The sequence below is a fragment of the Oncorhynchus masou genome, unplaced genomic scaffold (assembly GCF_036934945.1).
Source record: "Oncorhynchus masou masou isolate Uvic2021 unplaced genomic scaffold, UVic_Omas_1.1 unplaced_scaffold_1606, whole genome shotgun sequence".
Taxonomy (NCBI): domain Eukaryota; kingdom Metazoa; phylum Chordata; class Actinopteri; order Salmoniformes; family Salmonidae; genus Oncorhynchus; species Oncorhynchus masou.
In genome coordinates this window covers 1-26,540 of record NW_027006150.1, presented here as the reverse complement: position 1 = coordinate 26,540, position 26,540 = coordinate 1, and the positions used below count along the sequence as shown (strand labels likewise).

Below are 26,540 nucleotides of genomic sequence, written 5' to 3'. Positions count from 1 at the left end.
GAGGAGGCTGCATGATAAACAGAGTCTCTGTTAGACAGAGGAGGCTGCATGATAAACAGAGTCCAGCCTCTGTTAGACAGAGGAGGCTGCATGATAAACAGAGTCTCTGTTAGACAGAGGAGGCTGCATGATAAACAGAGTCTCTGTTAGACAGAGGAGGCTGCATGCATATACAACAAGTCACCATACTCAATTACAGAGAGAAGTGGCCTGAACAAGCTTCTTTCTAGCCATAAGCGGGAAGCAACCCTTATTACGAAAATAAAAATATTAAATTGAAGCTTTGTCACAAGATTATCCACATGAACTTTAAAGGACAACTTGTCATCCAATCGAATACCTAGGTATTTGTAGGATGACATTTCTTCAATGGATAAGCCACCACATGTGACAATGCTAACGTTATCTGGCAGAGTTCTAGCTCTGGTAAAGGTCATGCATTTAGTTGTTTGTACATTCAAGACCAGTTTGAGACCATAAAGGGAGGCCTGCAGTGACTGAAACACAGTCTGGAGCTCTTCAACAGCCTGAACCAGAGGAGGAGCACATGAATAGATGACTGTATCATCTGCATGTCGATGGAACTTAGCTGGTTGCATCCCATTTCCCAAATCATTAATAAAAATTGAGAACAACACAGGAGCTAAAATGGAACTCTGGGGCACACCTCCATTAATCTCAAGACAGCTAGACTTGCGATTGTCATTATATACACATTGTGTTCTGTCAGAAAGATAGTTCCTAAACCAATTTACTGCCCCTTCACTGAGACCAATGTTTCTGAGTCTAGCTAGCAACAATTCATGGTCAACTGAATCAAAGTCCTTTTGATAAATACACAAACAGTTGTGGTGCTGTGTCCCAATCTAAAGCCAGACTGAACCATGCTCAGTAGGTTCATTTCAATTAAGATGTTAAACTGAGTTCACTAGGGATTCATAGACTTTGTCCAGGATAGGGAGTTCACTAGGGTTTCATAGACTTTGTCCAGGATAGAGAGTTCACTAGGGATTCATAGACTTTGGCCAGGATAGGGAGTTCACTAGGGTTTCATAGACTTTGTCCAGGAAAGGGAGTTCACTAGGGATTCATAGACTTTGGCCAGGATAGAGAGTTCACTAGGGGTTCATAGACTTTGGCCAGGATAGAGAGTTCACTAGGGTTTCATAGACTTTGGCCAGGATAGGGAGTTCACTAGGGATTCATAGACTTTGGCCAGGATAGAGAGTTCACTAGGGTTTCATAGACTTTGTCCAGGAAAGGGAGTTCACTAGGGTTTCATAGACTTTGTCCAGGATAGGGAGTTCACTAGGGTTTCATAGACTTTGTCCAGGATAGAGAGTTCACTAGGGATTCATAGACTTTGGCCAGGATAGGGAGTTCACTAGGGATTCATAGACTTTGGCCAGGATAGAGAGTTCACTAGTGATTCATAGACTTTGTCCAGGATAGGAAGTTCACTAGGGATTCATAGACTTTGGCCAGGATAGGGAGTTCACTAGGGATTCATAGACTTTGGCCAGGATAGAGAGTTCATAGACTTTGGCCAGGATAGAGAGTTCACTAGGGGTTCATAGACTTTGTCCAGGATAGAGAGTTCACTAGGGAGTCATAGACTTTGGCCAGGATAGGGAGTTCACTAGGGATTCATAGACTTTGGCCAGGATAGGGAGTTCACTAGGGATTCATAGACTTTGGCCAGGATAGAGAGTTCACTAGGGAGTCATAGACTTTGGCCAGGATAGAGAGTTCACTAGGGTTTCATAGACTTTGGCCAGGAAAGGGAGTTCACTAGGGTTTCATAGACTTTGTCCAGGAAAGGGAGTTCACTAGGGATTCATAGACTTTGGCCAGGATAGGGAGTTCACTAGGGAGTCATAGACTTTGGCCAGGATAGAGAGTTCACTAGGGTTTCATAGACTTTGGCCAGGAAAGGGAGTTCACTAGGGTTTCATAGACTTTGTCCAGGAAAGGGAGTTCACTAGGGATTCATAGACTTTGGCCAGGATAGGGAGTTCACTAGGGATTCATAGACTTTGGCCAGGATAGAGAGTTCACTAGGGGTTCATAGACTTTGGCCAGGATAGAGAGTTCACTGGGGTTTCATAGACTTTGGCCAGGATAGAGAGTTCACTAGGGATTCATAGACTTTGGCCAGGATAGGGAGTTCATAGACTTTGGCCAGGATAGAGAGTTCACTAGGGGTTCATAGACTTTGGCCAGGATAGAGAGTTCACTGGGGTTTCATAGACTTTGGCCAGGATAGGGAGTTCACTAGGGATTCATAGACTTTGGCCAGGATAGGGAGTTCACTAGGGATTCATAGACTTTGGCCAGGATAGAGAGTTCACTAGGGTTTCATAGACTTTGGCCAGGATAGAGAGTTCACTAGGGTTTCATAGACTTTGGCCAGGATAGGGAGTTCACTAGGGATTCATAGACTTTGTCCAGGATAGGGAGTTCACTAGGGATTCATAGACGTTGGCCAGGATAGAGTTCACTAGGGTTTCATAGACTTTGGCCAGGATAGGGAGTTCACTAGGGATTCATAGACTTTGGCCAGGATAGGGAGTTCACTAGGGATTCATAGACTTTGGCCAGGATAGGGAGTTCACTAGGGTTTCATAGACTTTGGCCAGGATAGGGAGTTCACTAGGGATTCATAGACGTTGGCCAGGATAGAGAGTTCACTAGGGATTCATAGACTTTGTCCAGGATAGGGAGTTCACTAGGGTTTCATAGACTTTGTCCAGGATAGGGAGTTCACTAGGGTTTCATAGACTTTGTCCAGGATAGAGAGTTCACTAGGGATTCATAGACTTTGGCCAGGATAGAGAGTTCACTAGGGAGTCATAGACTTTGGCCAGGATAGGGAGTTCACTAGGGATTCATAGACTTTGGCCAGGATAGGGAGTTCATAGACTTTGTCCAGGATAGAGAGTTCACTAGGGGTTCATAGACTTTGTCCAGGATAGAGAGTTCACTAGGGAGTCATAGACTTTGGCCAGGATAGAGAGTTCACTAGGGTTTCATAGACTTTGTCCAGGAAAGGGAGTTCACTAGGGAGTCATAGACTTTGGCCAGGATAGAGAGTTCACTAGGGTTTCATAGACTTTGGCCATGATAGGGAGTTCACTAGGGATTCATAGACGTTGGCCAGGATAGAGAGTTCACTAGGGATTCATAGACTTTGGCCAGGATAGGGAGTTCACTAGGGATTCATAGACTTTGGCCAGGATAGGGAGTTCACTAGGGTTTCATAGACTTTGGCCAGGATAGGGAGTTCACTAGGGATTCATAGACGTTGGCCAGGATAGAGAGTTCACTAGGGATTCATAGACTTTGGCCAGGATAGAGAGTTCACTAGGGATTCATAGACTTTGGCCAGGATAGAGAGTTCACTAGGGATTCATAGACTTTGGCCAGGATAGAGAGTTCACTAGGGATTCATAGACTTTGGCCAGGATAGAGAGTTCACTAGGGATTCATAGACTTTGGCCAGGATAGGGAGTTCACTAGGGATTCATAGACTTTGGCCAGGATAGGGAGTTCACTAGGGATTCATAGACTTTGGCCAGGATAGAGAGTTCACTAGGGATTCATAGACTTTGTCCAGGATAGGGAGTTCACTAGGGTTTCATAGACTTTGGCCAGGATAGGGAGTTCACTAGGGATTCATAGACGTTGGCCAGGATAGAGAGTTCACTAGGGATTCATAGACTTTGTCCAGGATAGGGAGTTCACTAGGGATTCATAGACTTTGGGCCAGGATAGGGAGTTCACTAGGGATTCATAGACTTTGTCCAGGAAAGGGAGTTCACTAGGGATTCATAGACTTTGGCCAGGATAGGGAGTTCACTAGGGATTCATAGACTTTGGCCAGGATAGGGAGTTCACTAGGGAGTTCATAGACTTTGGCCATGATAGGGATCTCCACCCTTTAGCAGTGGGAGGACATAAGCTGATTTCCAATTGCTGGGTGTGGAATTGGTCAAGAGACTCACGTTGAAAATGTGAGCCACAGGTTCAGTAATAATACCAGTTGCTATCGTTAACAGGTAGGGGGTCCAGGTTGTCTGGACTTGCAGACTTTTTAGTGTCTAATGCCTTTAGTGCTTTATAGACCTCAGTATAAGAAACAGGCTCAAAGTTAAAATGGTTGACATAAGGGCCAAATCATAGTTGACTGTAACAGAGCTGACATTAGAGGCCTGGCCCCCACCATTATCAACAACAGAACCAGCAGATATGAGGTGCTTGTTAAAACCGCTACAGTATCGGCTTTATCCTTCACTTCATTAGCATCCATCATTAAATGGTCAGGAAGGCCAGAGGAGACATTAGAACCTGACACTGATTGGATTGGCTTCCAGAACTTGGTAGGGTTGTTTTAGGTTCTCTGTGGACTGCATTTAAATAGTAATCTGATTTGGACTTCCTGGTCAATCCTGTGTATTTGTTTCTTAGCGCTCTGAAGGAGGCCCAGTCAACGGGAGCATTTGTATGTCTAGCTCGAGCCCAAGAGATATTTCTCTTTCTAATTAATTCTGCCAAGTTATCTGAAAACAAAATCACGTAGAATATTCTCCTAACAAACAGACCAATATTACCACTCTACATTTCAGACCAATATCACCACTCTACATTTCAGACCAATATTACCACTCTACATTTCAGACAGACCAATATCACCACTCTACATTTCAGACAGACCAATATCACCACTCTACATTTCAGACCAATATTACCACTCTACATTTCAGACAGACCAATATCACCACTCTACATTTCAGACAGACCAATATTACCACTCTACATTTCAGACCAATATCACCACTCTACATTTCAGACCAATATTACCACTCTACATTTCAGACCAATATCACCACTCTACATTTCAGACCAATATTACCACTCTACATTTCAGACCAATATCACCACTCTACATTTCAGACAGACCAATATCACCACTCTACATTTCAGACCAATATCACCACTCTACATTTCAGACCAATATCACCACTCTACATTTCAGACCAATATCACCACTCTACATTTCAGACCAATATCACCACTCTACATTTCAGACAGACCAATATCACCACTCTACATTTCAGACCAATATTACCACTCTACATTTCAGACAGACCAATATCACCACTCTACATTTCAGACAGACCAATATTACCACTCTACATTTCAGACCAATATCACCACTCTACATTTCAGACCAATATTACCACTCTACATTTCAGACCAATATCACCACTCTACATTTCAGACCAATATTACCACTCTACATTTCAGACCAATATCACCACTCTACATTTCAGACAGACCAATATCACCACTCTACATTTCAGACCAATATCACCACTCTACATTTCAGACCAATATCACCACTCTACATTTCAGACCAATATCACCACTCTACATTTCAGACCAATATCACCACTCTACATTTCAGACCAATATTACCACTCTACATTTCAGACAGACCAATATCACCACTCTACATTTCAGACCAATATTACCACTCTACATTTCAGACAGACCAATATCACCACTCTACATTTCAGACAGACCAATATCACCACTCTACATTTCAGACCAATATCACCACTCTACATTTCAGACCAATATTACCACTCTACATTTCAGACAGACCAATATCACCACTCTACATTTCAGACCAATATCACCACTCTACATTTCAGACAGACCAATATCACCACTCTACATTTCAGACCAATATTACCACTCTACATTTCAGACCAATATCACCACTCTACATTTCAGACCAATATCACCACTCTACATTTCAGACCAATATCACCACTCTACATTTCAGACCAATATTACCACTCTACATTTCAGACCAATATCACCACTCTACATTTCAGACCAATATCACCACTCTACATTTCAGACCAATATCACCACTCTACATTTCAGACAGACCAATATCACCACTCTACATTTCAGACCAATATCACCACTCTACATTTCAGACCAATATCACCACTCTACATTTCAGACCAATATCACCACTCTACATTTCAGACCAATATCACCACTCTACATTTCAGACCAATATTACCACTCTACATTTCAGACCAATATCACCACTCTACATTTCAGACCAATATCACCACTCTACATTTCAGACAGACCAATATCACCACTCTACATTTCAGACAGACCAATATCACCACTCTACATTTCAGACAGACCAATATCACCACTCTACATTTCAGACCAATATCACCACTCTACATTTCAGACCAATATCACCACTCTACATTTCAGACCAATATCACCACTCTACATTTCAGACCAATATTACCACTCTACATTTCAGACAGACCAATATCACCACTCTACATTTCAGACAGACCAATATCACCACTCTACATTTCAGACCAATATCACCACTCTACATTTCAGACCAATATTACCACTCTACATTTCAGACCAATATTACCACTCTACATTTCAGACCAATATCACCACTCTACATTTCAGACCAATATCACCACTCTACATTTCAGACCAATATCACCACTCTACATTTCAGACCAATATCACCACTCTACATTTCAGACCAATATCACCACTCTACATTTCAGACAGACCAATATCACCACTCTACATTTCAGACAGACCAATATCACCACTCTACATTTCAGACAGACCAATATCACCACTCTACATTTCAGACCAATATCACCACTCTACATTTCAGACCAATATCACCACTCTACATTTCAGACCAATATCACCACTCTACATTTCAGACCAATATTACCACTCTACATTTCAGACAGACCAATATCACCACTCTACATTTCAGACAGACCAATATCACCACTCTACATTTCAGACCAATATCACCACTCTACATTTCAGACCAATATTACCACTCTACATTTCAGACCAATATCACTACTCTACATTTCAGACCAATATCACCACTCTACATTTCAGACCAATATTACCACTCTACATTTCAGACAATTAGAATGTACTCATGCTTAGGCTGAACCGGGAACTGTGTCTAATGTCCCAACTGGTTCTGTATGTAATGTTAGTTTGGACCCAACTGGTTCTGTATGGACCCAACTGGTTCTGTATGTAATGTTAGTATGGACCCAACTGGTTCTGTATGGACCCAACTGGTTCTGTATATAATGTTAGTTTGGACCCAACTGGTTCTGTATGTATTGTTAGTTTGGACCCAACTGGTTCTGTATGTAATGTTAGTATGGACCCAACTGGTTCTGTATGTAATGTTAGTTTGGACCCAACTGGTTCTGTATGTAATGTTAGTATGGACCCAACTGGTTCTGTATGTAATGTTAGTTTGGACCCAACTGGTTCTGTATGGACCCTACTGGTTCTGTATGTAATGTTAGTTTGGACCAATATCACCACTCTACATTTCAGACAGACCAATATCACCACTCTACATTTCAGACCAATATTACCACTCTACATTTCAGACCAATATCACCACTCTACATTTCAGACCAATATCACCACTCTACATTTCAGACCAATATCACCACTCTACATTTCAGACCAATATTACCACTCTACATTTCAGACCAATATCACCACTCTACATTTCAGACCAATATCACCACTCTACATTTCAGACCAATATCACCACTCTACATTTCAGACAGACCAATATCACCACTCTACATTTCAGACCAATATCACCACTCTACATTTCAGACCAATATCACCACTCTACATTTCAGACCAATATCACCACTCTACATTTCAGACCAATATCACCACTCTACATTTCAGACCAATATTACCACTCTACATTTCAGACCAATATCACCACTCTACATTTCAGACCAATATCACCACTCTACATTTCAGACAGACCAATATCACCACTCTACATTTCAGACAGACCAATATCACCACTCTACATTTCAGACAGACCAATATCACCACTCTACATTTCAGACCAATATCACCACTCTACATTTCAGACCAATATCACCACTCTACATTTCAGACCAATATCACCACTCTACATTTCAGACCAATATTACCACTCTACATTTCAGACAGACCAATATCACCACTCTACATTTCAGACAGACCAATATCACCACTCTACATTTCAGACCAATATCACCACTCTACATTTCAGACCAATATTACCACTCTACATTTCAGACCAATATTACCACTCTACATTTCAGACCAATATCACCACTCTACATTTCAGACCAATATCACCACTCTACATTTCAGACCAATATCACCACTCTACATTTCAGACCAATATCACCACTCTACATTTCAGACCAATATCACCACTCTACATTTCAGACAGACCAATATCACCACTCTACATTTCAGACAGACCAATATCACCACTCTACATTTCAGACAGACCAATATCACCACTCTACATTTCAGACCAATATCACCACTCTACATTTCAGACCAATATCACCACTCTACATTTCAGACCAATATCACCACTCTACATTTCAGACCAATATCACCACTCTACATTTCAGACCAATATCACCACTCTACATTTCAGACCAATATCACCACTCTACATTTCAGACCAATATTACCACTCTACATTTCAGACAGACCAATATCACCACTCTACATTTCAGACAGACCAATATCACCACTCTACATTTCAGACCAATATCACCACTCTACATTTCAGACCAATATCACCACTCTACATTTCAGACCAATATCACCACTCTACATTTCAGACCAATATTACCACTCTACATTTCAGACAGACCAATATCACCACTCTACATTTCAGACAGACCAATATCACCACTCTACATTTCAGACCAATATCACCACTCTACATTTCAGACCAATATTACCACTCTACATTTCAGACCAATATTACCACTCTACATTTCAGACCAATATCACCACTCTACATTTCAGACCAATATCACCACTCTACATTTCAGACCAATATCACCACTCTACATTTCAGACCAATATCACCACTCTACATTTCAGACCAATATCACCACTCTACATTTCAGACAGACCAATATCACCACTCTACATTTCAGACAGACCAATATCACCACTCTACATTTCAGACAGACCAATATCACCACTCTACATTTCAGACCAATATCACCACTCTACATTTCAGACCAATATCACCACTCTACATTTCAGACCAATATCACCACTCTACATTTCAGACCAATATCACCACTCTACATTTCAGACCAATATCACCACTCTACATTTCAGACCAATATCACCACTCTACATTTCAGACCAATATTACCACTCTACATTTCAGACAGACCAATATCACCACTCTACATTTCAGACAGACCAATATCACCACTCTACATTTCAGACCAATATCACCACTCTACATTTCAGACCAATATTACCACTCTACATTTCAGACCAATATCACCACTCTACATTTCAGACCAATATCACCACTCTACATTTCAGACCAATATTACCACTCTACATTTCAGACAATTAGAATGTACTCATGCTTAGGCTGAACCGGGAACTGTGTCTAATGTCCCAACTGGTTCTGTATGTAATGTTAGTTTGGACCCAACTGGTTCTGTATGGACCCAACTGGTTCTGTATGTAATGTTAGTATGGACCCAACTGGTTCTGTATGGACCCAACTGGTTCTGTATATAATGTTAGTTTGGACCCAACTGGTTCTGTATGTATTGTTAGTTTGGACCCAACTGGTTCTGTATGTAATGTTAGTATGGACCCAACTGGTTCTGTATGTAATGTTAGTTTGGACCCAACTGGTTCTGTATGTAATGTTAGTATGGACCCAACTGGTTCTGTATGTAATGTTAGTTTGGACCCAACTGGTTCTGTATGGACCCTACTGGTTCTGTATGTAATGTTAGTTTGGACCCAACTGGTTCTGTATGGACCCAACTGGTTCTGTATGTAATGTTAATTATGGACCCAACTGGTTCTGTATGTAATGTTAGTATGGACCCAACTGGTTCTGTATGGACCCAACTGGTTCTGTATGTAATGTTAGTATGGACCCAACTGGTTCTGTATGGACCCAACTGGTTCTGTATGTAATGTTAGTTTGGACCCAACTGGTTCTGTATGGACCCAACTGGTTCTGTATGTAATGTTAGTTTGGACCCAACTGGTTCTGTATGTAATGTTAGTATGGACCCAACTGGTTCTGTATGGACCCAACTGGTTCTGTATGTAATGTTAGTATGGACCCAACTGGTTCTGTATGTAATGTTAGTTTGGACCCAACTGGTTCTTTATGTAATGGTAGTTTGGACCCAACTGGTTCTGTATGTAATGTTAGTTTGGACCCAACTGGTTCTGTATGTAATGCTAGTATGGACCCAACTGGTTCTGTATGGACCCAACTGGTTCTGTATGTAATGTTAGTATGGACCCAACTAGTTCTGTATGTAATGTTAGTATGGACCCAACTGGTTCTGTATGGACCCAACTGGTTCTGTATGTAATGTTAGTTTGGACCCAACTGGTTCTGTATGTAATGTTAGTTTGGACCCAACTGGTTCTGTATGTAATGACATATTATTGTAGGAATAGTCCAGATGACATAATATATCTGCATAACTCTCCCTGTGTGCCTCTTGCCATTTCAAATCAATCAAATCAAATCAAATTGTATTTGTCACATACACATGGTTAGCAGATGTTAATGCGAGTGTAGCAAAAAGCTTGTGCTTCTAGTTCCGACAATGCAGTAATAACCAACAAGTAATCTAACTAACAATTCCTAAACTACTGTCTTATACACAGTGTAAAGGGGATAAAGAATATGTACATAAGGATATATGAGTGATGGTACAGAGCAGCATAGGCAAGATACAGTAGATTGTAACAGCTGAACAATTGAATAGGTGAAATGTTCTATTATGGGGTTGTCTGATTTTGCTGTTGCTTGCTGTGGAAAATGACATTTTTTATTAGATAATTCAAGTAACGAAAAGGTACTGGATCTCAGCTCCGCCTGGCTCTCATTTGAATCATAGGTGCCGGGTTTTTAACCACCTCTTCCTCTCTCCTCCCTCCTCTCCCTCAGGAAGCTCCACTGTACCAGGAACTATATCCATATGAACCTGTTTGTCTCCTTCATGCTGAGAGCTATCTCTGTGTTCATCAAGGACGGGGTTCTGTACACCCAGGAGGAAGAAAACCACTGCTTCACACACACCGTGAGTTACACACACACACACCGTGAGTTACACACACACACACCGTGAGTTACACAAACACACACACACACACCGTGAGTTACACAAACACACACACACACACCGTGAGTTACACAAACACACACACACACCGTGAGTTACACACACACACACCGTGAGTTACACAAACACACACACACACACCGTGAGTTACACAAACACACACACACACACCGTGAGTTACACAAACACACACACACACCATGAGTTACACACACACACACACCGTGAGTTACACACACACACACACACCGTGAGTTACACACACACACACACACACACCGTGAGTTACACAAACACACACACCGTGAGTTACACACACACACACACACCGTGAGTTACACACACACACACCGTGAGTTACACACACACACACCGTGAGTTACACACACACACACACACACACACACCGTGAGTTACACACACACACACCGTGAGTTACACACACACACACCGTGAGTTACACACACACACACACACACCGTGAGTTACACACACACACACACACACACCGTGAGTTACACACACACACCGTGAGTTACACACACACACACCGTGAGTTACACAAACACACACACACCGTGAGTTACACACACACACACCGTGAGTTACACACACACACACACCGTGAGTTACACACACACACACACACCGTGAGTTACACACACACACACACCGTGAGTTACACACACACACACACACACCGTGAGTTACACAAACACACACACACCGTGAGTTACACACACACACACACACCGTGAGTTACACACACACACACACCGTGAGTTACACAAACACACACACACACACCGTGAGTTACACAAACACACACACACACACACGTGAGTTACACAAACACACACACACACCATGAGTTACACACACACACACACACCGTGAGTTACACACACACACACACACACCGTGAGTTACACACACACACACAGACCGTGAGTTTTACACACACACACACACACACACACCGTGAGTTACACAAACACACACACACACACACCGTGAGTTACACACACACACACACTCACACTCTGTACTAGGTGGAGTGTAAGCAGTCATGGTGTTATACTGTATGTGTCCACTAGGTGGAGTGTAAAGCAGTCATGGTGTTATACTCTATATGTCCACTAGGTGGAGTGTAAAGCAGTCATGCTGTTATACTGTATGTGTCCACTAGGTGGAGTGTAAAGCAGTCATGCTGTTATACTGTATATGTCCACTAGGTGGAGGGTAAAGCAGTGATGGTGTTATACTCTATATGTCCACTAGGTGGAATGTAAAGCAGTCATGCTGTTATACTGTATGTGTCCACTAGGTGGAGTGTAAAGCAGTCATGCTGTTATACTGTATATGTCCACTAGGTGGAGGGTAAAGCAGTGATGGTGTTATACTCTATATGTCCACTAGGTGGAGTGTAAGCAGTCATGCTGTTATACTGTATGTGTCCACTAGGTGGAGTGTAAAGCAGTCATGGTGTTATACTCTATATGTCCACTAGGTGGAGTGTAAAGCAGTCATGCTGTTATACTGTATGTGTCCACTAGGTGGAGTGTAAGCAGTCATGCTGTTATACTGTATGTGTCCACTAGGTGGAGGGTAAAGCAGTGATGGTGTTATACTGTATGTGTCCACTAGGTGGAGTGTAAGCAGTCATGCTGTTATACTGTATGTGTCCACTAGGTGGAGTGTAAAGCAGTGATGGTATTATTCCACTACTGTGTGATGTCCAACTACTTCTGGCTGTTCATCGAAGGCCTGTACCTCTTCACCCTGCTGGTCCAAACCTTCTTCCCAGAGAGGCGGTACTTCTACTGGTACACCGTGGTAGGGTGGGGTGAGTAGAATAAACTGCTCATGGTGGGTTTGATCTCTGCTAGCCCACAGCTACTTTTTTCTGAATATTGGCTGTTACAGCTTTTGGTTCCTGGTTGGCTTTGTTCCTGGTCCATTATTACAGGGTGGCAGGCAGCCTAGTGGTTGAGAGTGTTGGGCCTAGAACCGAAAAGGTCGCTGGTTTGAATTCCAGACCCGACTGTTTGATCAATCTGTCGATGTGCTCTTGAGCAAGGCACTTAACACTAATTGCTCCTGTAAGTCGCTCTCGATAACAGCGTCTGCTAAATTACTCAAATGTCATATTTACAATGTCACGGCCCAAATGAAATGTTATTTTTCACATACACATGGTTAGCAGATGTTAATGTAGTGTAGCGAAATGCTTGTGCTTCTAGTTACGACAATGCAGTAATAACCAACAAGTAATCTAACCTAACAATTCCACAACTACCTTATACACACAAGTATAAAGGGATGAAGAATATGTACATAAAGATATATGAATGAGTGATGGTACAGAACGGCATAGGCAAGATGCAGTAGATGGTATAGAGTACAGTATATACATATGAGATGAGTAATGTAGGGTATGTAAACATTATGTAAAGTGGCATTGTTTAAAGTGGCTGTACATTTTTCCATTATTGAAGTGGCTGGAGTTGAGTCAGTGTGTTGGCAGCAGCCTCTCAATGTTAGTGGTGGCTGTTTAACAGTCTGATGGCCTTGAGATAGAAACTGTTTTTCAGTTGCTCGGTCCCTGCTTTGATGCACCTGTACTGACCTCGCCTTCTGGATGGTAGCGGGGTGAACAGGCAGTGGCTCGGATGGTTGTTGTCCTTGATGATCTTTTTGGCCTTCCTGTGACATCGGGTGGTGTAGGTGTCCTGGAGGGCAGGTAGTTTGCCCGGTAATGCGTTGTGCAGACCTCACTACCCTCTGGAGAGCCTTACGGTTGTGGGCGGAGCAGTTGCCATACCAGGCGGTGATACAGCCCGCCAGGATGCTCTCGATTGTGCATCTGTAGAAGTTTGTGAGTGCTTTTGGTGACAAGCCGAATTTCTTCAGCCTCCTGAGGTAGAAGAGGCGCTGCTGCACCTTCTTCACGATGCTGTCTGTGTGAGTGGACCAATTCAGTTTGTCTGTGATGTGTACGCAGAGGAACTTAAAACTTACTACCCTCTCCACTACTGTCCCATCGATGTGGATAGGGGGGTGCTCCCTCTGCTGTTTCCTGAAGTCCACAATCATCTCCTTTGTTTTGTTGACGTTGAGTGTGAGGTTATTTTCCCGACACCACACTCCAAGGGCCCTCACCCTCGGAGTGTGGTATCTGCTGGTTGAGCCCAATGTCACGGCCCTTATCTGTTGGTTGAGCCCAATGTCACAGCTCTTATCTGTTGGTTGAGCCCAATGTCACAGCTCTTATCTGTTGGTTGAGCCCAATGTCACAGCTCTTATCTGCTGGTTGAACGCTTTGCTCTTCTAAGTCTTATCAATGTGTTCAGGTTTCAGATCAGATTCCTCATCTGTTCTCTCTGTCTTCAGGTTTCAGATCAGATTCCTCATCTGTTCTCTCTGTCTTCAGGTTTCAGATCAGATTCCTCATCTGTTCTCTCTGTCTGTGTGTTTAGGTACTCCCACCATTTGTGTAACTGTCTGGGCTGCTCTGAGGCTTCACTTTGATGACACAAGGTACATCCAAACCAGGGTTAGATCTTTACATGACTCATGTAAAGATGTTTACAACAGACCTAGGAACTGCACATTCACTGTCTGTTTATACCTCAATAACAAACTTGTGAACTTTTGAATAAAGAAAGTCTGCACATGACATATGCTGCTACCAAGCTTTTTAATGTACTTCCTTTAGCCTGTACCAGGTGAAGGTTTTTAATGTACTTCCTTTAGCCTGTACCAGGTGAAGGTTTTTAATGTACTTCCTTTAGCCTGTACCAGGTGAAGGTTTTTAATGTACTTCCTTTAGTCTGTACCAGGTGAAGGTTTTTAATGTACTTCCTGTAACCTGTACCAGGTGAAGGTTTTTTAATGTACTTCCTTTAGCCTGTACCAGGTGAAGGTTTTTAATGTACTTCCTTTAGCCTGTACCAGGTGAAGGTTTTTAATGTACTTCCTTTAGCCTGTACCAGGTGAAGGTTTTTAATGTACTTCCTTTAGCCTGTACCAGGTATTTTAATGTACTTCCTTTAGCCTGTACCAGGTGAAGGTTTTTAATGTACTTCCTTTAGCCTGTACCAGGTATTTTAATGTACTTCCTTTAGTCTGTACCAGGTATTTTAATGTACTTCCTTTAGTCTGTACCAGGTATTTTAATGTACTTCCTTTAGCCTGTACCAGGTGAAGGTATTTTAATGTACTTCCTTTAGTCTGTACCAGGTATTTTAATGTAATTCCTTTAGCCTGTACCAGGTGAAGGCTGTATCAAACCACATCCTAATATATTTATTTATTATCGCTGATGTGATGTCATCGTTTAGAATCTTATAATATGTATAATAATATTTGTGTCCCAAACGGAGCCCTATTCCCTATATAGTGCCCTATCCCCTATGGGCCCTGGTCATACGCACTATAAAGGGCATAGGTTGCCTTTTGGGACAATTTCACTCTCACCCCCTGCTGTGTCTCTTGTCCTGTACCCTGTAGTTGCTGGGATACCAACAACACCACTGCCCTCTGGTGGGTGATCAAGGGACCTACGGTCGTCTCCATCATGGTGGGTGGAACAGGCTTTATCACGGCTGACTCAAATGGAACCCTATTCCCTAGATCAGTGGTTCTCAAACTGTGGGTCAAAGGGGGGAACGCTGAGTTTAAGGAACTCAGTCAGGCTTTCAACTTCCTCTTGAAAGTAGTAATAGTAGAATGCACAAGGTTTAGTTCTTCCTCTTAGACCTTAGAGAGCTATTATATAAAGGTGGTAGACCTGATCAACGATGAGAGCCTGAGCTATTATATAAAGGTGGTAGACCTGATCAACGATGAGAGCCTGAGCTATTATATAAAGGTGGTAGACCTGATAACCAATGACGATGAGAGCCTGAGCTATTATATAAAGGTGGTAGACCTGATCAACGATGAGAGCCTGAGCTATTATATAAAGGTGGTAGACCTGATAACCAACAACGATGAGAGCCTGAGCTATTATATAAAGGTGGTAGACCTGATCAACGATGAGAGCCTGAGCTATTATATAAAGGTGGTAGACCTGATAACCAACAACGATGAGAGCCTGAGCTATTATATAAAGGTGGTAGACCTGATCAACGATGAGAGCCTGAGCTATTATATAACGGTGGTAGACCTGATCAACGATGAGAGCCTGAGCTATTATATAAAGGTGGTAGACCTGATAACCAACGACGATGAGAGCCTGAGCTATTATATAACGGTGGTAGACCTGATCAACGATGAGAGCCTGAGCTATTATATAAAGGTGGTAGACCTGATAACCAATGACGATGAGAGCCTGAGCTATTATATAAAGGTGGTAGACCTGATAACCAATGACGATGAGAGCCTGAGCTATTATATAAAGGTGGTAGACCTGATCAACGATGAGAGCCTGAGCTATTATATAAAGGTGGTAGACCTGATAACCAACGACGATGAGAGCCTGAGCTATTATATAAAGGTGGTAGACCTGATAACCAACAACGATGAGAGCCTGAGCTATTATATAAAGGTGGTAGACCTGATCAACGATGAGAGCCTGAGCTATTATATAACGGTGGTAGACCTGATAGCCAACAACGATGAGAGCCTGAGCTATTATATAAAGGTGGTAGACCTGATAACCAATGACAATGAGAGCCTGAGCTATTATATAAAGGTGGTAGACCTGATCAACAATGAGAGCCTGAGCTATTATATAAAGGTGGTAGACCTGATCAACGATGAGAGCCTGAGCTATTATATAACGGTGGTAGACCTGATAGCCAACAACGATGAGAGCCTGAGCTATTATATAAAGGTGGTAGACCTGATCAACGATGAGAGCCTGAGCTATTATATAAAGGTGGTAGACCTGATCAACGATGAGAGCCTGAGCTATTATATAACGGTGGTAGACCTGATCAACGATGAGAGCCTGAGCTATTATATATAGGTGGTAGACCTGATAACCAACAACGATGAGAGCCTGAGCTATTATATAACGGTGGTAGACCTGATCAACGATGAGACAGCCTATAGGGAGGAGGTCAGATACCTGGCAGTGTGGTGCCAGGACAACAACCTCTCCCTCAATGTCAGCAAGATAAAGGAGCTGATTGTGGACTACAGGAAACAGAGGGCCGAGCACACCCCCAACCACATTGACGAGGCTGTGGTGGATCGGATCAAGAGATTCAAGTTCTTCGTGGCTCCCGAGGGGCTAAAAATGGTCAAAGACTCCAGCCACCCCTGTCATAGACTGTTCTCTCTGCTACCGCACGGCAGGCGGTACCGATGTTCCAAGTCTGGAACCACGGGCCCCAAACAGCTTCTACTCCCAACCCTTTAAGTCTGCTAAATAGTTAACCAAGAGCTACCCGGCCTATCTGCGTTGACCCTTTTTGCACTAACTATTTTGATTCATTAAATTAAATCACATTTTATTGGTATACAACAGGTATTCGGCACTAAAGCAAAGTAATATTTTTTTTTAAAGTAACACAAAATAACAATAACGAGGCTATAAACAGGGGGTACCGGTACAGAGTCAATGTGCAGGTTAGTCGAGGTAATTTGTACTTGTAGGTATGGGTAAAGTGACTATGCATATGTAATAAGCAGCGAGTAGCAGCAGTGTAAAAACAAATGCAGGAGGGTGGGGGTTGTCAATGTAAATAATCCAGGTGGCTAATTGATTAATTGTTCAGCAGTCTTGTGGCTTATGGGTTAGAAGGTGTTATGGAGCCTTTTGGTCCTAGACTTGGTGCTCTGGTAAGGCTTGCCGTGCAGTAGCAGAAAGAACAGTCTGTGACACCACCTAGTATATTGGTCCTGGATGGCAGGAAGCTTGGTCCCAGTGATGTACTGGTTCATATTCCCTCTGTAGCGCCTTACGGTCAGATGCTGAGCAGTTGCCATACCAGGCGGTGATGCAAGCGGTTAGGATGCTCTCGATGGTGCAGCTGTAGAACTTTTTGAGGATCTCATGCCAATCTCCTGAGGGGGAAAAGGTTTTGTCGTGCCCTCTTCACGTCTGTCTTGGTGTGTTTGGACCATGTTAGTTTGTTGGTGATGTGGACACCAAGGAACTTGAATCTCTCGACCTGCTGCACTGCAGCCCCGTTGTTGTTAATGGGGGCGTGTTCGGCCCACCTTTTCCTGTAGTCCACAATCAGCTCCTTTGTCTTGATCACATTGAGGGAGAGGTTGTTGTCCTGGCACCACACTGCCAGATCTCTGACCTGGTCCCTAAGGGCTGTCTCATCGTTGTCAGATATCAGACCTACCACTGTTTTGTCGTCATCAAACTTAATGATGATATTAGAGTCGTGTTTGGCACAGTGTGTGCAAATGTAGGATATTAGGGAGGTAAGGCAATAAATAGGCCATAGAGGTGAAAATAATTACAATTTAGCATTAATACTGAAGTGATAGATGTGAAGATGACGATGTGCACATAGAGATACTGGGGTGCAAAAGAGCAAGAGGGTAAGTAACAATATTGGGATGAGGTAGTTGGGTGGGCTATTTACAGATTGGCTGTGTACAGCTTTAGAGATTTTTACAATTTGTTCCAGTCATTGGCAGCAGAGAACTGGAAGGAAATGCCAAAGGAAGTGTTGGCTTTGGGGATGACCAGTGAAATATACCTGCTGGAGCGTGTGCTATGGGTGGGTGTTGCTATGGTCACCTGTGAGCTGAGATAAGGTGGGGCTTTACCTAGCAAGGACTTATAGATCACCTGGTGCCAGTGGGTTTGGCGACAAGTATGAAGTGAGGGCCAATCAACGAGAGCGTACAGGTCACAGTGGTGGGAGGTATATGGGGCTTTGGTGATGAAACAGATGGCACTGTGATAGACTGCATCCAGTTAGCTGAGTAGAGTGTTGGAGGCTATTTTATAGATGACATCACCGAAGTCGAAGATCGGTAGGATGATCAGTTTTACGAGGGTATGTTTGGCAGCATGAGTGAAGGAGGCTTTGTTGTGAAATAGGAAGCCGATTCTAGATTTAATTTTTGACTGGAGATGCTTAATGTGAGTCTGGAAGGAGAGTTTACAGTCTAACCAGACACCTAGGTATTTGTAGTTGTCCACATATTCTAGGTCAGAACCGTCCAGAGTAGTGATGCTTGTCGGGCTGGAGGGTGCGGGCAGCGATCGGTTGAACAGCATGCGTTTAGTTTTACTAGCGTTTAGGACCAATTGGAGGCCACGGAAGGAGAGTTGTATGGCATTGAAGCTTGTCTGGAGGTTTGTTAACACAGTGTCCAAAGAAGAACCAGATGTATACAGAATGGTGTCGTCTGCGTAGAGGTGGATCAGAGAATCACCAGCAGCAAGAGTGACATCATTGATATATACAGAGAAAAGAGTCGGCCCTACAATTGAACCCTGTGGCACCCCCACAGAGACTGGACAACAGGAACCTCCGATTTGACACACTGAGCTCTATCTGAGAAGTAGATAGTGAACCAGGCGAGACAGTCATTTGAGAAACCAAGGCTGTTGAGTCTGCCGATAAGAATGCGGTGATTGACAGAGTCGAAAGCCTTGGCCAGGTCAATGAAGATGGCTGCACAGTACACAGTCTTTTATCAATGGTGGTTATAATAGTGTTTAGGACCTTGAGCATGGCTGAGGTGAACCCATGACCAGCTCGGAAACCAGATTGCATAGTGGAGAAGGTACGGTGGGATTCAAAATGGTCGGTGATCTGTTTATTAACTTGGCTTTCGAAGATTTTAGAGCGGCAGGACAGGATTGATATAGGTCTATAACAGTTTGGGTCAAGAGTGTCTCCCCCTTTGAAGAGGGGGATGACCGCGGCAGCTTTCCAATCTTTGGGGATGAAAGAGAGGTTGAATAAGCTAGTAATAGGGGTTGCAACCATTTATGCGGATAATTTTAGGAAGAGAGGGTTCTGATTGTCTAGCCCAGCTGATTTGTAGGGATCCATATTTTGCAGCTCTTTCAGAACATCGGGTGAAGGAGAAGGGGGGGGGGGCAAGTTGCTGCAGGGGGTGTTGAGATGTTGGCCGGGGTAGGGGTAGCCAGGTGGAAAGCATGGCCAGCGGTGGAAGAATTGCTTATTGAAATGATCGATTATCGTAGATTTAACGGTGGTGACAGTGTTTCCTATCCTCAGTGCAATGGGCAGCTGGGAGGAGGTGCTCTTATTCTCCTTGGACTTTACAGTGTCCCAAAACGTTTTGGAAGTAGTGCTACAGGAAGCAAATTTCTGTTTGAAAAAGCTAGCCTTAGCTTTCCTAACTGACTGAGTGTTTTAGTTCCTGACTTCCCTGAAAAGCTGCATATCGCGGGGGCTATTCAATGCTAGTGCAGAACGCCACATGATGTGTTTTGTGCTGTTCAAGGACAGTCAAGTCTGGAGTGAACCAAGGGCTATATCTGTTCCTGGTTCTACATTTTTTGAAAGGGGCATGCTTATTTAAGATGGTGAGGAAAGCACTTTTAAAGAGCAACCAGGCATCCTCTACTGACGGGATGAGGTCAATATCATTCCAGGATACCCCGGCCAGGTCGATTAGAAAGGCCTGCTCGCAGAAGTGTTTTAGGGAGCGTTTGACAGTGATGAGGTGTGGTCGTTTGACCGCGGACCCATTACGCACACAGGCAATGAGGCAGTAATCGCTGAGATCCTGATTGAAGACAGCGGAGGTGTATTTTTGGAGGGCAAGTTGGTCAGGATACTATCTATGAGGGTGCCCATGTTTACGAATTTAGGGTTGTACCTGGTGGTTTCCTTGACAATTTGTGTGAGATTGAGGGCATCTAGCTTAGATTGTAGGACTGCTGGGGTGTTAAGCATATCCCAATTTAGGTCACCTAACAGAATGAACTCTGAAGATAGATGGGGGCAATCAATTCACATATGGTGTCCAGGGCACAGCTGGGAGCTGAGGGGGTCTATAACAGGCGGCAACAGTGAGAGACTCACATATGGTATATATTGTTCGGCTAGCCGGGAGATGGGCCTAGCTCGAGGCTAGTTCCAGGCTAACTGGTGCTTGCTTCGGGACAGAGACGTTAGGCAGGAGTAGCCACTCGGATAGCGAGCAGTATAAGGCAAACAAGAAAATGCAAAATCCAGAGGCGGTGCTCCTAGTGGCCGGGAACCTTAATGCAGGGAAACTTCAATTTGTTTTACCTAATTTCTGTGCAACCAGAGGAAAACAAATTGTAGACCACTTTTACTCACCCTCCATTTGGTAAATCTAGCGATTGTTCTATCTTCCTGATTTCTGCTTACAAGCGAAAAACTAAAGCAGGAAGTACCAGTGACTCGCTGGATACTGAAGTGGTCAGATGACACAGATGCTAAGCTACAGGACTGTTTTGCAAACACAGACTGTAATATGTTCCGGGATTCATCCCATGGCATCGAGGAGTATACCACCTCAGTATAGATCCAAACGGCTTAACAGCTTCTAGCCCCATAAGACTGCTGAACAGCTAATCAAATGGACTATTTACAATCGATTTACTCCTACCTACATGTACATATTACCTCAGTTACCTCGACTAATCTGTACCCTCGGTACCGGTACCCCCTGTATATAGCCTCCACATTGACTCTGTACCGGTACCCCCTGTATATAGCCTCCACATTGACTCTGTACTGGTACCCCCTGTATATAGCCTCCACATTGACTCTGTACCAGTACCCCCTGTATATAGCCTCCACATTGACTCTGTACCGGTACCCCCTGTATATAGTCTCCACATTGACTCTGTACTGGTACCCCCTGTATATAGTCTCCACATTGACTCTGTACCGGTACCCCCTGTATATAGCCTCCACATTGACTCTGTACCGGTACCCCCTTTATATAGCCTCCACATTGACTCTGTACCGGTACCCCCTGTATATAGCCTCCACATTGACTCTGTACCGGTACTCCCTGTATATAGCCTCCACATTGACTCTGTACCGGTACACCCTGTATATAGCCTCCACATTGACTCTGTACTGGTAACCCCTGTATATAGTCTCCACATTGACTCTGTACTGGTACCCCCTGTATATAGTCTCCACATTGACTCTGTACCGGTACCCCCTGTATATAGCCTCCACATTGACACTGTACTGGTACCCCTGTATATAGCCTCCACATTGACTCTGTACCAGTACCCCCTGTATATAGCCTCCACATTGACTCTGTACCTGTACCCCCTGTATATAGTCTCCACATTGACTCTGTACCGGTACCCCCTGTATATAGCCTCCACATTGACTCTGTACTGGTATCCCCTGTATATAGCCTCCACATTGACTCTGTACCGGTACCCCTTTATATAGCCTCCACATTGACTCTGTACCGGTACCCCCTGTATATAGCCTCCACATTGACTCTGTACCGGTACCCCTGTATATAGCCTCCACATTGACTCTGTACCGGTACACCCTGTATATAGCCTCCACATTGACTCTGTACCGGTACCCCCTGTATATAGCCTCCACATTGACTCTGTACTGGTACCCCCTGTATATAGCCTCCACATTGACTCTGTACCAGTACCCCCTGTATATAGCCTCCACATTGACTCTGTACCGGTACCCCCTGTATATAGTCTCCACATTGACTCTGTACTGGTACCCCCTGTATATAGTCTCCACATTGACTCTGTACCGGTACCCCCTGTATATAGCCTCCACATTGACTCTGTACCGGTACCCCCTTTATATAGCCTCCACATTGACTCTGTACCGGTACCCCCTGTATATAGCCTCCACATTGACTCTGTACCGGTACCCCCTGTATATAGCCTCCACATTGACTCTGTACCGGTACACCCTGTATATAGCCTCCACATTGACTCTGTACTGGTAACCCCTGTATATAGTCTCCACATTGACTCTGTACTGGTACCCCCTGTATATAGTCTCCACATTGACTCTGTACCGGTACCCCCTGTATATAGCCTCCACATTGACACTGTACTGGTACCCCCTGTATATAGCCTCCACATTGACTCTGTACCAGTACCCCCTGTATATAGCCTCCACATTGACTCTGTACCTGTACCCCCTGTATATAGTCTCCACATTGACTCTGTTCCGGTACCCCCTGTATATAGCCTCCACCTTGACTCTGTACTGGTATCCCCTGTATATAGCCTCCACATTGACTCTGTACCGGTACCCCCTTTATATAGCCTCCACATTGACTCTGTACCGGTACCCCCTGTATATAGCCTCCACATTGACTCTGTACCGGTACCCCCTGTATATAGCCTCCACATTGACTCTGTACCGGTACACCCTGTATATAGTCTCCACATTGACTCTGTACCGGTACCCCCTGTATATAGCCTCCACATTGACTCTGTACCAGTACCCCCTGTATATAGCCTCCACATTGACTCTGTACCGGTACCCCCTGTATATAGCCTCCACATTGACTCTGTACCGGTACACCCTGTATATAGCCTCCACATTGACTCTGTACCGGTATCCCCTGTATATTGCCTTGTTTTTGTTATTTTATTGTTGTTTTATTTTTAAAAACTTTATTTACTACATTTATTTAGTTTTTTGTAAAACTGCATTGTTGGTTAAGGGCATGTAAGTAAGCATTGCACGTTGAGGTCTACACTTGTTGTATTCGGCGCATGTGACAACATGATAACATTTGATTGGAAAAGTAGTGCACTATGTAGGGAGTAGGGTGCCATTTCTCAATAACTATAATATTACCATGTTGTGTTGCTGCCATGTTGTTGTCATTTTGTGTTGTTGTCATTTTGTGTTGCTGCCATGTTGTTGTGTTGTTGTCATGTTGTGATGTTGTCATGTTGTGGTGCTGCCATGATGTGTTGCTGCCATGTTGTTGTCATGTTGTGTTGTTGTCATGTTGTGTTGCTGCCATGTTGTTGTCATGTGTTGCTGCCATGCTGTGTTGTCATGTGTTGCTGCCATGCTGTGTTGCTATGTGTTGCTGCCATGCTATGTTGTCATGTATTGCTGCCATGCTGTGTTGTCATGTATTGCTGCCATGCTGTGTTGTCATGTATTGCTGCCATGCTATGTTGCTGTCTTACGTCTCTCTTTATGTAGTATTGTGGTGTCTCTCTTTATGTAGTGTTGTGTTGTCTTAGGTCTCTCTTTGTGTAGTGTTGTGTTGTCTTAGGTCTCTCTTTGTGTAGTGTTGTGTTGTCTTAGGTCTCTCTTTGTGTAGTGTTGTGTTGTCTTAGGTCTCTCTTTATGTAGTGTTGTGTTGTCTTAGGTCTCTCTTTATGTAGTGTTGTGGTGTCTCTCTTTATGTAGTGTTGTGTTGGGTCTCTCTTTATGTAGTGTTGTGTTGTCTTAGGTCTCTCTTTATGTAGTGTTGTGTTGTCTTAGGTCTCTCTTTATATAGTGTTGTGGTGTCTCTCTTTATGTAGTGTTGTGTTGTCTTAGGTCTCTCTTTATGTAGTGTTGTGTTGTCTTAGGTCTCTCTTTATGTAGTGTTGTGTTGTCTTAGGTCTCTCTTTATATAGTGTTGTGGTGTCTCTCTTTATGTAGTGTTGTCTTAGGTCTCTCTTTATGTAGTGTTGTGTTGTCTTAGGTCTCTCTTTATATAGTGTTGTGGTGTCTCTCTTTATGTAGTGTTGTGTTGTCTTAGGTCTCTATGTAGTGTTGTGTTGGCTTAGGTCTCTCTTTCTTTATGTAGTGTTGTCTTAGGTCTCTCTTTATGTAGTGCTGTGTTGTCTTAGGTCTCTCTTTATGTAGTGTTGTGTTGTCTTAGGTCTCTCTTTATATAGTGTTGTGGTGTCTCTCTTTATGTAGTGTTGTCTTAGGTCTCTCTTTGTGTAGTGTTGTGTTGTCTTAGGTCTCTCTTTATGTAGTGTTGTGTTGTCTTAGGTCTCTCTTTATATAGTGTTGTGGTGTCTCTCTTTATGTAGTGTTGTGGTGTCTCTCTTTATGTAGTGTTGTGGTGTCTCTCTCTATGTAGTGTTGTGGTGTCTCTCTTTATGTAGTGTTGTGGTGTCTCTCTCTATGTAGTGTTGTGGTGTCTCTCTTTATGTAGTGTTGTGGTGTCTCTCTTTATGTAGTGTTGTGGTGTCTCTCTCTATGTAGTGTTGTGGTGTCTCTCTCTATGTAGTGTTGTGGTGTCTCTCTTTATGTAGTGTTGTGGTGTCTCTCTTTATGTAGTGTTGTGTTGTCTTAGGTCTCTCTTTATATAGTGTTGTGGTGTCTCTCTCTATGTAGTGTTGTGGTGTCTCTCTTTGTGTAGTGTTGTGTTGTCTCAGGTCTCTCTTTATGTAGTGTTGTGGTGTCTCTCTTTATGTAGTGTTGTGGTGTCTCTCTTATGTAGTGTTGTGGTGTCTCTCTTTATGTAGTGTTGTGGTGTCTCTCTTTATGTAGTGTTGTGGTGTCTCTTTATGTAGTGTTGTGGTGTCTCTTGTCCTGATGTGTGTTTTGTCCTATATTTGTATTTTTAATCCCAGCCCCCGTCCCCGCAGGAGGCCTTTTTGCCTTTTGCCTTCTGGTAGGCCGTCATCGTAAATAACAATTTGTTCTTAACTGACTTGCCTTGTTAAATAAAAAAATAAAATTGAGAATCTATTATATTTCTCCCCACATTAATACAACTTCGTCTGACCGGTCTTAGATCTACTGCATTTTTGTAGATTGAGTTTTGGTGTGTATTCTTGTGTTAAAACTTGAAAAGTAATGATGATAACAGTAATGTAATAACGATAATCATCCTTGCGATGTGCTTCTCTAGATCAACTTTGTCCTGTTTGTTGGGATCATAGTCATTCTGGTCCAGAAGTTGCAGTCGCCTGACATCAGAGGGAATGAGTCCAGTATCTACCTGTAAGTACCTGGTCTTAGCTCTACCTCTATGTCCAGTATCTACCTGTAAGTACCTGGTCTTAGCTCTACCTCTATGTCCAGTATCTACCTGTAAGTACCTGGTCTTAGCTCTACCTCTATGTCCAGTATCTACTCTGTAAGTACCTGGTCTTAGCTCTACCTCTATGTCCAGTATCTACTGTAAGTACCTGGTCTTAGCTCTACCTCTATGTCCAGTATCTACCTGTAAATCTAGTACCTATGTCCAGTATCTACTCAGCCTAGCCCATCCTATGTCCAGTATCTACCTGTAAGTACCTGGTCTTAGCCCCCACTCTATGTCCAGTATCTACCTGTAAGTACCTGGTCTTAGCTCTACCTCTATGTCCAGTATCTACCTGTAAGTACCTGGTCTTAGCTCTACCTCTAT

At 43.3% G+C, this 26,540-nt stretch overlaps 1 protein-coding gene and 1 long non-coding RNA gene across 3 annotated transcripts in view; one reads left to right on the top strand and one right to left on the bottom strand.

Annotated features, from left to right (window-relative positions):
* The window catches only part of LOC135531499 (pituitary adenylate cyclase-activating polypeptide type I receptor-like), a 97,839-nt gene extending 71,704 nt beyond the window's left edge, over positions 1–26,135 (top strand). For both annotated transcript variants that reach the window (XM_064959528.1, XM_064959527.1), the window contains exons 7-11: positions 11,108–11,240; positions 12,975–13,128; positions 14,762–14,822; positions 15,795–15,864; positions 26,040–26,135. In XM_064959528.1, coding sequence (XP_064815600.1) covers positions 11,108–11,240; positions 12,975–13,128; positions 14,762–14,822; positions 15,795–15,864; positions 26,040–26,135 — 514 coding nt within the window. The remainder of the gene's footprint in view (positions 1–11,107; positions 11,241–12,974; positions 13,129–14,761; positions 14,823–15,794; positions 15,865–26,039) is intronic.
* Positions 16,302–16,888, bottom strand: LOC135531498 (uncharacterized). The gene is made up of 3 exons (XR_010454013.1): positions 16,843–16,888; positions 16,408–16,740; positions 16,302–16,356 (listed from the first exon to the last, which is right to left on the bottom strand). It is a non-coding gene; the product is annotated as an uncharacterized LOC135531498 (long non-coding RNA).
* Positions 26,136–26,540: the final 405 nt, after the last annotated feature.